At 45.3% G+C, this 18,578-nt stretch overlaps 1 protein-coding gene across 5 annotated transcripts in view; it reads left to right on the forward strand.

Annotated features, from left to right (window-relative positions):
* SPEN (spen family transcriptional repressor) overlaps window positions 1-18,578 on the forward strand; it is a 76,541-nt gene that overhangs the window by 43,419 nt on the left and 14,544 nt on the right. For 2 of the 5 annotated variants that reach the window (XM_069742665.1, XM_069742668.1), the window contains 6 exons: window positions 12,922-13,082; window positions 13,191-13,391; window positions 13,919-14,070; window positions 14,431-14,556; window positions 17,230-17,343; window positions 17,963-18,076. In XM_069742665.1, coding sequence (XP_069598766.1) covers window positions 12,922-13,082; window positions 13,191-13,391; window positions 13,919-14,070; window positions 14,431-14,556; window positions 17,230-17,343; window positions 17,963-18,076 — 868 coding nt within the window. The remainder of the gene's footprint in view (window positions 1-12,921; window positions 13,083-13,190; window positions 13,392-13,918; window positions 14,071-14,430; window positions 14,557-17,229; window positions 17,344-17,962; window positions 18,077-18,578) is intronic. The other 3 variants (XM_069742667.1, XM_069742670.1, XM_069742666.1) reach the window with 2 other exon arrangements.

Here is an 18,578-nt window from a genome sequence, read left to right on the forward strand (position 1 = left end):
CAGGAAACATTCGCTGCTACTTCCGGATTGTGGGCACAATAGCCTCCAAGATTATCCTCCTGATGTGTCATTTTCATCTCTCCATCTTGGATCCATCCTGTATGGCACTGGTGAAATAGCAGTAGCCGGAGGTCAGAAGGTAGCAGCCCCCCGTACGTGTAGTGACTTATCTCCTGATCACACAGATATACCGTATCTACTATATAATTGTCTAAGGGTCACTTCTGTCTGTCTGTCTGTCACGGATATTGATTGGTCGCGGCCTCTGTCTGTCATGGACATCCAAGTCGCTGATTGGTCGTGGCTGTTTTGCCGCGACCAATCAGCGACGGGCACAGTCTGGAAGAAAATGGCCGCTCCTTCCTCCCCGCAGTCAGTGCCCGGCGCCCGCATAATCCCCTCCAGTCACCGCTCACACAGGGTTAATGCCAGCGGTAACGGACCGCGTTATGCCGCGGGTAACACACTCCGTAACCGCTGCTATTAACCCTGTGTGTCCCCAACTTTTTACTATTGATGCTGCCTATGCGGCATCAATAGTAAAAAAAATGTAATGTTAAAAATAATAAAAAAACAAAAACCTGCTATTCTCACCCACTGTTGTTCGCCGAGCTGCACGCGCCTGCCGGCATCTTCCGTTCCCGACGATGCATTGCAAAATTACCCAGATGACTTAGCGGTCTCGCGAGACCGCTAAGTCATCTGGGTAATTTCGCAATGCATCCTGGGAACGGAAGATGCTGGCAGCCGTGCGCGTATCGCCGGAGCTTCGCTGGATCCCAGGGGTGAGTATATGACTATTTTTTATTTTAATTATTTTTTTTAACAGGGATATGGTGCCCACACTGCTAAATACTACATGGGCTGTTAGATACCGTGTGGCTGCTATATGCTACATAGGCAGTGTTATATACTGCGTGGGCTGTGCTATATATTACGTGGCCACTGTTATATATACTGCGTGTGCTGTGCTATATATTACGTGGCCACTGTTATATACTGCGTGTGCTGTGCTATATATTACGTGGCCACTGTTATATACTGTGTGGGCTGTGTTATATACTATGTGGCTGCTATATACTGCGTGGGCTGTTATATACTGTGTGGCCAGTGTTGTGAATTCTGTTGTCGGGCTCCCTCCTGTGGTCATGAATGGTACTTCGGCTGGTTCTGTCCATGGACTTCCTCTGGTGGGTGTTTGAGTTTCCTTCCTCAGGTGACGAGGTTAATTCGTTAGCTGCTGCTCTATTTAACTGCTCTTAGATCTTTGCTCCACGCCACCTGTCAATGTTCCAGTATTGGTCTAGTTCTCTCCTGGATCATTCTTGTGACCTGTCTTCCCATCAGAAGCTAAGTTCCTGCTTGTATTTCTTTGGTTTGCTATTTTTTCTGTCCAGCTTGCTATTTTATTTGTTGTCTTGCTTGCTGGAAGCTCTGGGACGCAGAGGGAGCGCCTCCGCACCGTGAGTCGGTGCGGAGGGTCTTTTTGCGCCCTTTGCGTGGTCTTTTTTGTAGGTTTTTGTGCTGACCGCAAAGCTATCTTTCCTATCCTCGGTCTGTTCAGTAAGTCGGGCCTCACTTTGCTAAATCTATTTAATCTCTGTGTTTGTATTTTCATCTTTACTCACAGTCATTATATGTGGGGGGCTGCCTTTTCCTTTGGGGAATTTCTCTGAGGCAAGGTAGGCTTATTTTTCTATCTTTAGGGCTAGCTAGTTTCTTAGGCTGTGCCGAGTTGCATAGGGAGCGTTAGGAGCAATCCACGGCTATTTCTAGTGTGTTTGATAGTATAAGGGATTGCGGTCAGCAGAGTTCCCACGTCCCAGAGCTCGTCCTTATTATCAGTAACTATCAGGTCATTCCGTGTGATCTTAACCACCAGGTCCATTATTGTCCTGACCACCAGGTCATAACAGGCCAGTGTTATATACTACGTGGCCTGTGTTATATACTGCGTGGGCTGTGCTATATATTACGTGGCCACTGTTATTTACTGTGTGGGCTGTGTTATATACTATGTGGCTGCTATATACTGCATGGGCTGTGCTATATATTACGTGGCCTGTGTTATATACTACGTCACCTGTGTTATATACTGCGTGGCTGCTATATACTGCGTGGGCTGTGTTATATAGTACGTGGCTGTGTTATATACTGCGTGGCCTGCGTTATATACTACGTCGCCTGTGTTATATACTGCGTGGCTGCTATATACTGTGTGGGCTGTGTTATATAGTACGTGGCTGTGTTATATATTGCGTGGCCACTGTTATATATTGTGTGGCCTGTAGTAACGCATTGGGTATTCTACAATATGTATGTTTATAGCAGCCACATAGTATATAGCACAGGCCACATAGTATTTGTCTGCTATATACTACATGGCTCCTATATACTACGTGGCCCTTGCTATATACTATGTGGCTGCTGTATACATATATACATATATACATACATACATACATACATACATACATACATACATACATACATACATACATACATATATATTCTACAATACCCGATTCGTTAGAATCGGGCCACCATCTAGTAATGTGATAAAATGCATCGGGAACTATCAGCAACATCCAAAGCAAATGCAAACACTCCCACAGATACCGTGTCACAGCACCAAACAGGACCGTCTGTCCACATTCAGCTGGGAGTCAGACCCTCATCAGTTCCTGATACAGAGGTTGATAATTCGGGGAACAATTGATTATGTGACTTCAATCATCACTGGTTAACCCTCATTTTCATTTTACGTTGGATGTGTGGGGCTTGGCACAATTATTCATTCCCCCTCGTTTTTGTGTCCCTTTTAGGCTATGTGCCCACGTTCAGGAACGTATGCAGAATTTTCCTGAGCAAATCCGGACTCCGTTCGCAAGAATTTTTTTTCCCCCCCCCAAGGAAGCCGCAACTTTTGCGGTGATACGCGTGGGAACCTATCCCGCAACTCTCTCTTTTTTCCCCATCGCATACATGGCGCCAGCCTGAACCTTTGAATTTTGAGCATCAGGTCTGTTCACCCGAGTTCCTTTCCTCTTAACATACTTCTTTCTGTTTACGCCAATATTCTCCTAAAGGCTCTTTTCTTGGTGTTTTGGGCCCATTGGTGCTGTGATATCCGTGTGGTCATACACACATCGATGCTTCAGTTATGTAATGCGATTGATTTGGGGAATTTGGATGTGGGTTGTCATTGCCTCTGTACTAGGGCATGATGTTTGTATAGGTTTGTGTTGCATGTTGCAATTTTGGTGTTTTTATATGCTCTTGTGTTTTTTTTTGTCCTCTGTGTACTTTTTGATATCTGCCAATAAAACTATATATATATATTTTATACGTGGAGGTGTTCCCATATATGTGGGCAAGATCTTCTCTTCTTTTTTGTTCTGCTTATTTACAAGCCCATGGTGAGCCCTCGTGCTTTCAACTAATGCGCGGTGCCCTCCACTTCCTCTTTAATTACGTTCGCAGAAATCCGCTCGCATTTTTTTCACATTTTTTTTCGTGGATGTTTCGCGTTCCCCCCCCCCCGAGGTTCCCATTGCAATAATATAGCAGCAAATCTGCAGATTTTCTGCAAAATTCGTTTTTTCCACGATTCAGCATGGGCACAAAAATTGCGGAATGCATTAAAATGATGGGATGCTTAATGTGAGTGTTTGTTTTTTTAAGTGTTTTTGCAGCAGAACACCACCAAAAAAAAAAAAAAAAAAACGCAAAAAATCCTGAACGTGTGCACATAGCCTTACTCTTGTTGTCATCTTTTTACTGTTTTTTTGCCTCCATAAAAGATGTGATCAGTCCTATTAATTGGAGGACGTGTTCTCTCACTTCATTACAACTTAGGCTACATTCACATTTGCGTTGTTGGGTGCAGCGTCGTCGACGCATGCGTCATGTGCCCCTATCTTTAACATGGGGGGCGCATGGACATGCGCCGGTATGCGTTGTACTGCGTTTTACGACGCATGCGTCATATAGATGCACAAGACATGGTGCAGAGGACACTACTTGTAGCGTTTTTTCTGCGCCAAAATTCCTGATTTGTAGGATCTTATGACAACGCATGCGTCGCAAAACGCTGCGTTGTGTACATGCGTTGTTGGTTGCGTCGCCGACACTGCGCCCAACAACGCAAATGTGAACGTAGCCTTAGTAACCTGTGCCTGTCACTCACCCATCCTGCTCTGAATTACCCTACAAAATGTTCTGCTTCACCCCATATTGTGAAGGACCAATCGGGTGAATGAAATCATTCTTCTGGGGGCGCCCGTCAGGGTGAGGGGACGTGTTTCGCAGCCAGCTTTTTCTGGGGGTGCCTGTCAGGGTGAGGGGACGTGTTTCACAGCCAGCTTCTTCTGGGGGCGCCTGTCAGGGTGAGGGGACGTGTTTCGCAGCCAGCTTCTTCTGGGGGCGCCTGTCAGGGTGAGGGGACGTGTTTCGCAGCCAGCTTCTTCTGGGGGCGCCCGTCAGGGTGAGGGGACGTGTTTCGCAGCCAGCTTCTTCTGGGGGCGCCCGTCAGGGTGAGGGGACGTGTTTCGCAGCCAGCTTCTTCTGGGGGCGCCCGTCAGGGTGAGGGGATGCCTGAGCACATTTCTAGTGGCAGCTTCACTTTCAGGTAATACCTAGCATCCACGCTTATTCCTGGCTGATGTCTGGCTGACAGGATTGCATTAGTGGCCATTGCTGCACTTAGTCCATCAGTAATAATATAGTGAGTGTTTACTTTGGGGGCATTTCTGCCACGTCATGGGGGTGATTGGGTGGATTCCATTACACATTGAGATTTTGACATTTATTGAAGGGGGGGGTCACTGTACTGTTACTTATCCCCTCTTTGATTCCTATTTATTATCCCTCTGCAGAATCTCTCCCTTCCTTCTCTCGTCCCTTAATGGCATTTCTGCTTTTTTATGTTGTGTTTTTATTGTTATAATTGAATAAACATGAACTCTTTTTTAATATTATCCTTGGATCGCTTCCTCTTCCCCCATATTTCTGCATATATGGGAGTGTTGTTAAACCTCATCTGAGAGCAGGATAATGGGGGACGGAGACCCTGATTTTAGTGATGAAATTCTGCCTTCCCCGACATCCTGCTGCTCTTGTAGTTGGTGACAGATTCTGTTTGTCTGAGGCCAGGGTCACCCTAGCGTCTGGGGCCGGGGTCACACTAGTGTCTGAGGCCAGGGTCACACTAGTGTCTGAGGCCGGGGTCACCCTAGTGTCTGAGGCCAGGGTCACCCTAGTGTCTGAGGCCAGGGTCACAGTAGTGTCTGAGGCCAGGGTCACAGTAGTGTCTGAGGCCGGGGTCACCCTAGTGTCTGAGGCCGGGGTCACACTAGTGTCTGAGGCCAGGGTCACAGTAGTGTCTGAGGCCAGGGTCACAGTAGTGTCTGAGGCCAGGGTCACAGTAGTGTCTGAGACCAGGGTCACAGTAGTGTCTGAGGCCGGGGTCACACTAGCGTCTGAGGCAGGGGTCACACTAGCGTTTGAGGCCGGGGTCACACTAGCGTCTGAGGCCGGGGTCACACCAGCGTCTGAGGCCGGGGTCACACTAGCGTCTGAGGCCGGGGTCACACTAGCGTCTGAGGCCGGGGTCACACTAGCGTCTGAGGCCGGGGTCACACTAGCGTCTGAGGCCGGGGTCACACTAGCGTCTGAGGCCGGGGTCACACTAGCGTCTGAGGCCGGGGTCACACTAGCTGGGGTCGCAGCGTTTCTAAGGCTACTTTCACACTAGCGTTAACTGCAATCCGTCACAATGCGCCGTTTTGCAGAAAAAACGCATACTGCAAAAGTGCTTGCAGGATGCGTTTTTTCCCCATAGACTTGTATTGACGACGCATTTGCGACGGATTGCCACACGTCGCATCCGTTGAGCGACGGATGCGTCGTGCTTTGGCGGACCGTCGGGAGCAAAAACCGCTACATGTAACGGTTTTTGCTCCTGACGGACCGCTTTTTCAGACCGCGCATGCGCGGCCGGAACTTCGCCCCCACCTCCCCGCACCTCACAATGGGGCAGCGGATGCGCCGGAGAAATGCATCCGCTGCCTCCGTTGTGCAGTATGTTAAACGCTAGTGTCGGAATCTCTGCCTGACGCATTGCGACGGGGAGATTCCAACGCTAGTGTGAAAGAAGCCTAACTCCAATTTTCAGCTGCGTTTGGCAGTACCTTCTAAGTCTGACATTTCAGAAATCTCATTCACACAGCTTGATTTTTTTTGTCAATATTTTGTGCTTTGCATCATTTTTTTTTCGCGCACTGCTGTTTTTTCAGCTTTTGTCACCCATTGAAATGAATGGATAGTGAAAAAATGCAGGTATCAGGTTTTGCTGCTTTTTTTGTGTGCCAAAACCTGATTCTGTAGAATAGAAAAACGCAAGAAAAAACAAGGAGAACTTTCTTTTTTGACAGCTAGTTCAATGGAAAAATAAAGCACTTCCTCTAGAAAGGTGGGATGAAAAAGATTGTAATAACAGGCTTAATACGCAGAAATCGGGACATTGAGGCTAATCACTGAGCGTTCAAGGGGTAATGTGCGAAAAGGTAACGTACCACACTAGGAAAGTAAACGTGATGTGGATCCAGAAAACCTACAAGTCCATCACTAGAATCAAGGTGACGTCTCGCTAGGAAAGTCTCAGATGTTGGCTGACCTTGACACTGAGACACTAATACCGTCCAACGTCTCCTTTATAATGTTACGGCCACAGTCACACAGTCCTTTGGTTTTACCTCTTGATGTCACTTTATAGTAAATAAGATTTTTTTTTTTATTTGCAAATTAATATTTGAGGCTTGCATCTGTGCCAAAGCCTTTCTCTATATAGTTGTATACGGGGCACCTGGCTGCCTGATCACATTGTACTTGTGATGAGGGACATGTTAAGGTGCAAGAGGCACCGTCCATATCTGATCGTATGCTTCATTTCCTTTTTCTACTGCCATAGTGGGAGAAATGATCCAAAACCCCAATCCAAAACTGGAGACCTCTCCAACAGCAACCAGACACTTTCTACCTCTGAGTTCTTATCCAGGACTGATCTTTGCTTTATATACAGTTCTTGCACCAGGACTGATCTTTGCTTTATATACAGTTCTTGTACCAGGACTGATCTTTGCTTTATACACAGTTCTTGCACCAGGACTGATCTTTGCTTTATACACAGTTATTGCACCAGGACTGTGATCTTTGCTTTATATACAGTTCTTGTACCAGGACTGATCTTTGCTTTATACACAGTTCTTGCACCAGGACTGATCTTTGCTTTATACACAGTTATTGCACCAGGACTGTGATCTTTGCTTTATATACTGTTCTTGCACCAGGACTGATCTTTGCTTTATACACAGTTCTTGCCCCAGGACTGATCTTTGCTTTATACACAGTTCTTGCACCAGGACTGATCTTTGCTTTATATACTGTTCTTGCACCAGGACTGATCTTTGCTTTATATACTGTTCTTGCACCAGGACTGATCTTTGCTTTATGCACAGTTCTTGCCCCAGGACTGATCTTTGCTTTATACACAGTTCTTGCACCAGGACTGATCTTTGCTTTATACACAGTTCTTGCCCCAGGACTGATCTTTGCTTTATACACAGTTCTTGCACCAGGACTGATCTTTGCTTTATACACAGTTCTTGCACCAGGACTGATCTTTGCTTTATGCACAGTTCTTGCCCCAGGACTGATCTTTGCTTTATATACAGTTCTTGCACCAGGACTGATCTTTGCTTTATATACAGTTCTTGCACCAGGACTGATCTTTGCTTTATATACAGTTCTTGCACCAGGACTGATCTTTGCTTTATGCACAGTTCTTGTACCAGGACTGATCTTTGCTTTATATACAGTTCTTGCACCAGGACTGATCTTTGCTTTATGCACAGTTCTTGTACCAGGACTGATCTTTGCTTTATACACAGTTCTTGTACCAGGACTGATCTTTGCTTTATATACAGTTCTTGCACCAGGACTGATCTTTGCTTTATACACAGTTCTTGTACCAGGACTGATCTTTGCTTTATATACAGTTCTTGCACCAGGACTGATCTTTGCTTTATGCACAGTTCTTGCACCAGGACTGATCTTTGCTTTATATACAGTTATTGCACCAGGACTGATCTTTGCTTTATATACAGTTATTGCACCAGGACTGATCTTTGCTTTATATACAGTTATTGCACCAGGACTGATCTTTGCTTTATATACAGTTCTTGTACCAGGACTGATCTTTGCTTTATGCACAGTTCTTGCACCAGGACTGATCTTTGCTTTATACACTGTTCTTGCACCAGGACTGATCTTTACTTTATACACAGTTATTGCACCAGGACTGATCTTTGCTTTATACACCGTTCTTGCACCAGGACTGATCTTTGCTTTATGCACAGTTCTTGCACCAGGACTGATCTTTGCTTTATATACAGTTCTTGCACCAGGACTGATCTTTGCTTTATATACAGTTCTTGTACCAGGACTGATCTTTGCTTTATGCACAGTTCTTGCACCAGGACTGATCTTTGCTTTATACACAGTTCTTGCACCAGGACTGATCTTTGCTTTATACACAGTTCTTGTACCAGGACTGATCTTTGCTTTATGCACAGTTCTTGCCCCAGGACTGATCTTTGCTTTATATACAGTTCTTGCACCAGGACTGATCTTTGCTTTATATACAGTTCTTGCACCAGGACTGATCTTTGCTTTATATGCAGTTCTTGCACCAGGACTGATCTTTGCTTTATGCACAGTTCTTGCACCAGGACTGATCTTTGCTTTATGCACAGTTCTTGCACCAGGACTGATCTTTGCTTTATATACAGTTCTTGTACCAGGACTGATCTTTGCTTTATATACAGTTCTTGTACCAGGACTGATCTTTGCTTTATACACAGTTCTTGTACCAGGACTGATCTTTGCTTTATGCACAGTTCTTGCACCAGGACTGATCTTTGCTTTATACACAGTTCTTGTACCAGGACTGATCTTTGCTTTATATACAGTTCTTGCACCAGGACTGATCTTTGCTTTATATACAGTTCTTGTACCAGGACTGATCTTTGCTTTATATACAGTTCTTGTACCAGGACTGATCTTTGCTTTATACACAGTTCTTGTACCAGGACTGATCTTTGCTTTATACACCGTTCTTGTACCAGGACTGATCTTTGCTTTATGCACAGTTCTTGCACCAGGACTGATCTTTGCTTTATATACAGTTCTTGTACCAGGACTGATCTTTGCTTTATATACAGTTCTTGTACCAGGACTGATCTTTGCTTTATATACAGTTCTTGCACCAGGACTGATCTTTGCTTTATATACAGTTCTTGCACCAGGACTGATCTTTGCTTTATATACAGTTCTTGCCCCAGGACTGATCTTTGCTTTATGCACAGTTCTTGCACCAGGACTGATCTTTGCTTTATGCACAGTTCTTGTACCAGGACTGATCTTTGCTTTATGCACAGTTCTTGCAGTGTTGTGACTGTGTAGGAATATGTTGGGATGTGACGTTCACTATCAGGGTGGTGGGGAGTCCTGTTAGTTCGCTCCCGCTGTGCTGTGGATGTGGGGCTCCCCCTTGTGGATTGTTCGCGCTCCTCTTTTATTTGAAGAACTTGTGTCCAGACGTTCTCTGTATCTTTCAGTTTTAGGACCAGACATCAAATTTATTGACCAAGACTGATGTGAAGCCGAGACTACGTATCACAGCCTAGCGGGACCCGGGGTTACTCACTGCTCATGTTTGCACCAGTTTTGCAGCGGAGCCGATTAAGTTATTAATTTTTCTGTCTGTTTCTAAATACATAACGTCTGAACACCAGTGTGAAGGTAGCCTGAAGTCTATGTTTTCTCCAGATTGAGCGTCGAATCATCTACTATATAATTGTCTAAGGGGTACTTCCGTCTTTCTGTCTGTCCTTCTGTCTGTCTGTCTGCAACTTCCGTCACGGAAATTCCGCGTCGCTGATTGGTCGCGGCAGTCAGGACAGGCAGCTGGCGAGACCAATCAGCGACGGGTACAGCCCGGCCGAGAATTAGTCCCTCCCTACTCCCGTCAGTGCCCAGCGCCCGATCCATACTCCCCTCCAGTCCGCGCTCACACAGGGTTAATGGCAGCGATAACGGACCGCGTTATGCCGCGGGTAACTCACTCCGTTAACGCTGCTATTAAACCTGTGACCAAATTTTTACTATTGATGCTGCCTTTGCAGCATCAATAGTAAAAAGATCTAATGTTAAAAATAATAACAAAAAAAACCAAACCTGCTGTTCTCACCTTCCGTCGTCCGCCGAGGCGCGCGGCTGCCGCCAGCTTCTGTTCCCAGAAATGCATTGCAAAATTACCAGGAAGACTTAGTGGTCTCACGAGACCGCTACGTCATCTGGGTAATTTCGCAATGCATCATGGGAACGGAAGCTGGCGGCATCTGCGCGCGCTTCGACAGAGCTTCGCTGGATGCTGGAGGGTGAGTATATAACTTTTTTATTTTAATTTTTTTTTAAACAGGGATATGGTGCCCACACTGCTAAATACTATGTGGGCTGTGTTATATACTGCGTGGGCTGTGCTATATATTACGTGGGCTGCGTTATATATTACATAGCTGCTATATACTACGTGGGCTGTGTTATATACTGTGTGGGCTGTGTTATATACTACATGGCTACTATATACTACGTGGGCAGTGTTATATACTATGTGGCTGTGCTGTTTACTACATGGCTGCTAAATACTACGTGGGATGTTATATACTACATAGCTGTGCTATATACTACATGGCTGCTATATACTACGTGGGCAGTGTTATATACTACGTGGGCTGCGTTATATACCACGTAGCTGTGCTATATACTACATGGCTCCTATATACTACGTGGGCAGTGTGATATACTACGTGAGCTGCGTTATATACTACATCGCTGCTATAAACTACGTGGGCAGTGTTATATACTGTTTGGGCTGTGTTATATACTGTTTGGGCTGTGTTATATACAACGTGGGCTGTTATATACTACATGGCTGCTATATACTACGTGGGCTATGTCATACACTGTGTGGGCTGTGTTATATACTACATGGCTGCTATATACTACGTGGGCAGTGTTATATACTACGTAGCTGTGCTATATACTACATGGCTGCTATATACTACGTGGGCAGTGTTATATACTACGTAGCTGTGCTATATACTACATCGCTGCTATAAACTACATGGGCAGTGTTATATACGGTTTGGGCTGTGTTATATACTGCGTGGCCACTGTTAAATACTGCGTGGCCTGTATTAACTCATCGGGTATTCTAGAATGTCGTGGCCTGTGCTATATACTATGTGGCTGCTATATACATACATACATATTCTAGAATACCCGATGCGTTAGAATCGGGCCACCTTCTAGTTTATTCATATTTAAATAGTGCAGAACCCGTGACGTTACTCTCGGCATCACATTTATAGTCCGCCGACAATCACAGCTATAAGAATCGATCGATCGGGCAATCACCCTGTGTAAAAAAAAAACAAAAAACAAAAAAAACACAACTTTTAGGCTATGTGCACACGTTCAGGATTTCTTGCAGAAAATTCCTGAGAATTCCGGACATTTTCTGCAAGAAAACCGCATGCGTTTTTGCCGCGGTTTTGATGCGTTTTTGCCGCGTTTTTTTCCGGACACTTCCCAATGCATTTTGGAGTGGGAAATCCGCAAAAAAAAAAACGGAAAATTAATGAACATGCTGCGTTTTTTGCCGCGATGCGGTTTTTTCGCGGAAAAAAAAAACCGCATCATGTGCACAAAACATGCAGAATTCATTCTAAATGATGGGATGCTTATTGTATGCGTTTTTTTTTTGCGGTTTTATAGCGTTTTTATCGGGAAAAACCATGAAAAAACCGCAACGTGTGAACACAGCCTTAATTCTATACATATTTTTAAAGGGAACCTGTTGAGCGAGTCATGCTTCCCACACCATAGACAGCGTGAATCCCAGTGTGGCTGCGTTATTAACACCTTCAGAGAGGCACAATTTATAAAAAGCCGACCGTGGTTATGGTAAGGTGATGAGTGAGGTCGGTCCCGGCGGCTTCTACCCTCCCCGATCCTCTGGCTGACGGTCTCTCTGCACGCACGGCGAGAGACCGTTCATGTGTGTTTCTCTCGCTCTCCATATCCCGCAGATAAATGTCCTGATTCCTCTCTCACTTTACCCGATTCTTTTTAGCAATTTCCTTGTCCGTTACTTGTCTTTTTTTTTTTTATTCCCTAGATTTTTGTGATACAATAGTATTTAATAAACTTTTCTAGTTTGTAATTGAATACAAGCTATGATTCTTCTGTCCATTATTCAGTCAGCATGAATCAAATGATCTGTCTCTTCTAGGGCGTGTAAATAATGAGGTTTTTAAAGACTTTTTGGAGCTGAAACTGAGCGGAAACTCTCCAAGTCCTCATCCCTGAAACTTGGGTGTTTCAGCTCAATTTCTGCTTAAAAAACTCCTGAAAATGACATCACAGCCGCTGTGATTCTCTGGATTTTCTTCATTGTTTTTCTATGTCCTATGCGCTAAATATATAATTTTTTATTAGTTTCTTACACCGCTGCTTTCCTTACTATTTTTATAACAGGATGAGTACTGCCAAATATTCTATTGGGGTATCAACCTCGTACTCCCCTCTTTAGGTAGATCAGGTCTACTACATACCGTGACCCTTCACTGCAGCTCCGGACTTTGACCCTTCAGACCAGAAAGTATCGGACTAATGACAAGTCATTAACCCTAACATTGGCGATAGATGCTCTTTATCATCTCAGGTGTCTTCTGTAGATGTGTGTATGTGATGGTCGGTGTGAGGGTGGTGGCACTGACGGAGGTTGTGTTATTACAGCAGTGATTCCAGCAGCACCTCCAGTGATGAGTCTCCGGCCAGATCCGTGCAGTCTGCAGCTGTCCCCGCACCTCCTTCCCAGCCAATCTTACCTATGGATAAAGATGAACCTCGCAAGAGTTTTGGCATCAAAGTTCAGAATCTCCCTGTGCGCTCGACAGGTAGAGTATGTGGAAAAGTCCATTATGTCCACAGGTCTCGGATGAATCCTAGCACTGACCTTTTCCCTAAGTTATGAAAATCCATGAAGATTTATCTTTTGTCTCTAGATTCAAGCCTTAAAGATGGACTTTTTCACGAGTTTAAGAAGTACGGTAAAGTCACTTCAGTGCAGATACACGGTGTATCCGAGGAGCGATACGGTCTGGTCTTTTTCAGGCAGCAGGAAGATCAAGAAAAAGCACTTAACGCATCAAAAGGCAAACTCTTCTTTGGCATGCAGATAGAAGTAACCGCATGGGTAGGACCAGGTACGTTGTCACATCCATGAATGAATCAACGTGGGTGCGGAAATATAATCTGTCACAGTAAAAGAAAAAAGGAAGGCACTCACCGTTACCAAAAGTGGAAGTCTTTATTTCATGGATAAATAAGCATAGGCTCGGGAGTGATGCAGAGAGTGCGGACAACGGCCGTTTCGCTCTTCAGTTGGTCCTAAACACGTTACCTCATGAGCGCGAAACGGCCGTTGTCCGTATTCTCTGCATTACTCCCGAGCCTATGCTTTTTTTTATCCATGAAAAAAAGACTTCCACTTTTGGTAACGGTGAGTGCCTTCCTTTTTTCTTTTACTGTGCCATTGGACTCTATATTCATACAGGACTGCGCACCAGTTCCTTGGGGTGTGTGGCGTTAGTATAGTGTGTGAATGGTCTCTGCAGACTTGTTCACGAGACCACGGTGGTGCAGCAGTGCCGAATTTGCTTTTCTCTGTTTTTGAAATATAATCTGTGTTCACTGACAGAGAATTCACAAGCCTGTCCTGTGTTTCTTCCAGAAACAGAAAGTGAGAATGAGTTCCGGCCTCTTGATGAGCGAATAGATGAGTTTCACCCCAAGGCCACCAGGACTCTCTTCATCGGTAACTTGGAGAAAACCACCACCCACCTGGATCTACACAACGTGTTCCAGAGATTTGGGGAGATCGTGGTAGGTGCTCATCGGCGGCTTCTGACAACTCCTTTATTTTCTCATGTTTTGTAGCGTCATTGCGCTGTTTTGGGCTGTAGATGAGGGGTTTTCCTCATAATCGATTTACACGTGATTATTTAATTTGTTCTCATCGTAATGTGCATGACATGTGTGATCTCAGGAAATCCTACGATCTGTTGTAGATGAGGGCGGCTGATGTTCCAGATTAGTATTGGGAGCCCTGATCTTGTTCTGTGTTGTTTCCTACGCGTGCCCGTGTGTTAGTAATCCGGCTTTTGTGGCACACATGGCTGGTTGTGCTTTCACGCCACTTCTGCCCTATTGATCTTACTTGTATTCTTCTCCTCTGCTGTCCAGGATATCGACGTTAAGAAGGTGAACGGTGTCCCTCAGTATGCCTTCCTGCAGTACTGCGATATCACAAGCGTCTGTAAAGCCATTAAGAAGATGGATGGAGAGTACCTGGGAAACAACCGGCTGAAGGTATACAGTTTAGAGTGAATTGGTGTCCCACCCCAGAAATAAAACCAGCCCCAGTAGTTGGGCCGTGCGACAATATGGGCCATGTACGAACCCGTCAGTATGGCGCCTCCTGTTATTTGTTATTATTATTATTATTATTTATATAGCACCATTAATTCCATGGTGCTGTACATGAGAAGGGGTTACATCAAAATACAAATATCACTTACAGTAAACAAAACTAACAATGACAGACTGGTACAGAGGGAAGAGGACCCTGCCCTTGCGGGCTTACATTCTACAGGATTATGGGGAAGGAGACAGTAGGTCGAGGGTTGCATTAGCTCCAATGGTGTTGAGGTGGCCGTGTGGCCTTTACAGGCTGTAAGCTTCCTTGAAGAGGGGGGTTTTCAGGTTTCTTTTGAAGGATCCAAAAGTAGTGGATAACCGGATGTGTTGGGGCACTGAATTCCAGAGGATGGGTGATATTTGGGAGAAGTCTTGGAGGCGATTGAGTGAGGAGCGAATAAGCGTGGAGGTCTTGGGAGGACCGGAGATTACTTGAGTGAAGATATTGATAGATTAGTGTGGAAATATACGGGAGGAGACAGGTTATGGATGGCTTTGTAGGTCAGTGTTAGTAATTTAAACTGGATACGCTGGGAAATTGGGAGCCAATGAAGGGATTTGCAAAGAGGTGAAGCAGGAGTGTAGCGAGGAGAGAGATTAATTAGTTGGCAGCAGAGTTAAGGATGGACTGGAGAGGTGCAAGGGTGTTAGCAGGAGGCCACAGAGGAGGATGTTGCAGTAGTCGAGGCGGGAGATGATGAGGGCATGCACGAGCATTTTGGTAGAGTGTGGGTTGAGGAAAGGACGGATTCTGGAAATATTTTTGAGCTGGAGGTGGCGAGAGCATCAATGTGCGGTTTGAAGGACAGGGCAGAGTCAAGGGTTACTCCGAGGCAGCGGATTCTGGGGACAGGGGAAAGTGTGATTTCATTTGTTTTGATAGATAGATCAGGTAGGGAAGATATGCATGATGGAGGAAAGATAATGAGTTCAGATTTGTCCACATTGAGCTTGAGGAAGCGAGAGGAGAAGGAGGAGGATATGGCTGATAGGCACTCTGGGATTCTGGAGAGCAGAGAGGTGACATCTGGGCCAGAGAGGTAGATCTGAGTGTCCGGCATATAGATGGTATTGGAAGCCATAGGACCTTATGAGTTGTCCCAGGCCGAGTGTATAGATTGAGAAGAGTAAGGGTCCTAGGACAGAGCCTTGGGGGACTCCCAACAGAGAGGGGGCGAGATGAAGAGGTAGTATGGGAGTAGGAAACGCTAAATGTGCGGTTGGCAAGGTACGAGGAGATCCAAGATAGGGCAAGGTCTTTGACCCCAAAGGAAGAGAGGATCTGTAATAGGAGGCAGTGGTCAACTGTGTCTAAGGCAGAGGACAGGTCTAGAAGGAGGAGTATAGAGAATTGTCTGTTTGCTTTGGCTGTAAGTCGTTAGTAATTTTGGTCAGGGCAGTCTCAGTGGAATGGTGCGGACGGAAGCCAGATTGTAGGTTGTCGAAGAGAGCGTTAGATGCAAAGTGAGAGGAAAGTTCAGCATGGACGTGCTGCTCAAGGAGTTTGGAAGCAAATGGGAGCAAAGATATGGGGCAATAGCTGGACATAGCGCTTGGGTCAAGGGATGGCTTTTTGAGGATAGGTATGATTGTTGCATGTTTGAAGGCAGAAGGGAAGGTGCCAGAAGTTAGTGAAAGGTTGAAGAGATGGGTTAGGGATGGGATTAGTGTGGTGGTGAGGTTGGGGAGGAGGTGGGATGGGGTCAAGTGCACAAGTGGTGAGGTGTGATTTGGAGAGAAGATGAGCAAGCTCCCCTTCAGAGATTTTGGAGAGTGAAGTTATGGGGTTTGGGCATTGGTCTGGCATACAAAGGGGTTGTGGTGGTTGGACAACAAAGACTTGCCTTGTTTGGTCTATATTATTATTGAAGTGCGTGGCAAAGTCCTCGGCAACAATTAGGGAACACTCGGAGGGGGCAGTGGGGGGCGGAGGAGGGAGTTAAGTGTTGGGGTTGTGGGATAAGGAAGATACGAGGGTTTAGCAGATGTGAGAGCTGATTTGATTGCCAGTGTTGCTTGTTTGAGTGCAGTGAAATCATCTTGTGAATGCGTTTTCTTCCAACACCGTTCTGCAATTCTGGATACTTGCCGAAGCTTTTTAGTGATGTTATTGTGCCAGGGTTGTCTATTGATACGTCACACTCGGCTATGCATGACAGGGGCGACCGTGTCAATAGCTGATGCAAGAGTGGCATTGTAGAAAGCAGTGGGGCTGTCTGTGTCGTGGAGTGAGGATATAGAACACATTGGTAGGATAGAGTCAGAGTGTGTGGGTGTCTAGGTGTGCGAGGTTCCTGCGGGGGTGCGCATGGTGCTGGACATGGGTGACAGGTGAGGAGGACAGGGATGAGAAAGTGAAACGCTGTTCAGTAAACGATGGAAGTACCTGTAATCGCAGCATAAGAGGCCGGAATAGAAAGGGTCCATCGTGATGACAGCACTCCTCCATTTATTATTATTATTTATTATTATAGCGCCATTTATTCCATGGAGCTTTACACGTGAGATATTTAGATATGTACACGCCTTGTAAGTCTTACATTTCGCCATATTTATCATTCACAGCTCGGCTTTGGGAAAAGTATGCCCACCAACTGCGTGTGGATAGACGGCCTGTCCTCCAGTGTCACAGAGCAGTATTTAACTCGCCATTTTAGCCGCTATGGACCTGTGCTTAAGGTACGTTACACAACACACTTTCGATGCTGATGTCCGTGTTAATCCTGCATCTTCTTATATTCTTTCCTGTCCTTTCATCCTTTTAATTACAATTACATATATTGTCAGACATCATTTCCTTTTAATCAGAAGACAACCCTAAATTGTGAGCTGTAATGCGCTGGTCTGACCGTATTTGTAATGGTCATGTAATAGTCCACATCCGGGATCAGAGCCTGCACCATCTGTATTGCCAGTACTGTGTGAGCTTCGCTTGTCCCTGACAGCAGTTTGTGGAGAGGGTGCAGTATACATTGTACATCCACATATTCATTCACACCTCTCTACAAGCCCACAGCTGTCTTACCAGTAACAATAACCACTAAGGATTTAGATGGAATACATTGCATATCTTAAAGAGCTCCACAGCTCAACCTTTAGCCCCGGAGACAAAACTTTAGCAAATTTAGACCTCTCATCATCAAGTCAATAATGGATTCCATTTTACTGCGTGGGATACGAGATGGCCATTAAATCAGAATCCACATTGAAACGAGACGAGATGAACGCTGATCTTTTACCAAGTCCCCAGTGGACGCGGCTCTTATGTTTCCTTGTTTTTGTTTTTTTTCCCTGACAGGTGGTGTATGATCGCTTTAAAGGCATGGCCCTGATTCTCTACAATGAGATTGAATTTGCCCAAGCAGCTGTAAAAGAGACCAAGGGGAGGAAGATTGGTGGGAATGTCGTTAAGGTGTGCAGAGACCACCTTAATAAGTGCATCAAAATTTAAATCCTGAAATTAGTAGGATTTTCTAGCAAGTTTTAATATTGTTAAGCCCACGGCAGGGGATTGCTGGAAAGCTGCTGAATAAGCTCAGCTTTCCCAGAGCCTTTAGGCTGACGTGAAGCATTTAGTAGCGGAGCGCCGGTCTTGTGTCTCTGAGCATCTTGTTGTCATTTCTTTAAACCTCTTGTTACTGGTAAGCAGTTAATGCTCTACACTAAAGGTAACCCTGATCATGTGCTGGGGAGAAGATGATCCAACTTCTGTCCTGGGTGTCATGGTTTTTCTCTTTACCTTTCTGTGCTTGGTCAGTGAAATGTGCTGGATCTTTTGATCTAGCAGTCCCCACACTATGTATAGGCTCACACACACTGCCGTTATACATTCTCAGTGTCTGGAACCCCTGCCTATACCATCCCATTTCCACTTTCCCTATAGTTCTGTCCTTCCTCCTGTTATGTCTTCTTGT

This window comes from Ranitomeya imitator, chromosome 10 (assembly GCF_032444005.1).
Source record: "Ranitomeya imitator isolate aRanImi1 chromosome 10, aRanImi1.pri, whole genome shotgun sequence".
Taxonomy (NCBI): Eukaryota; Metazoa; Chordata; class Amphibia; order Anura; family Dendrobatidae; genus Ranitomeya; species Ranitomeya imitator.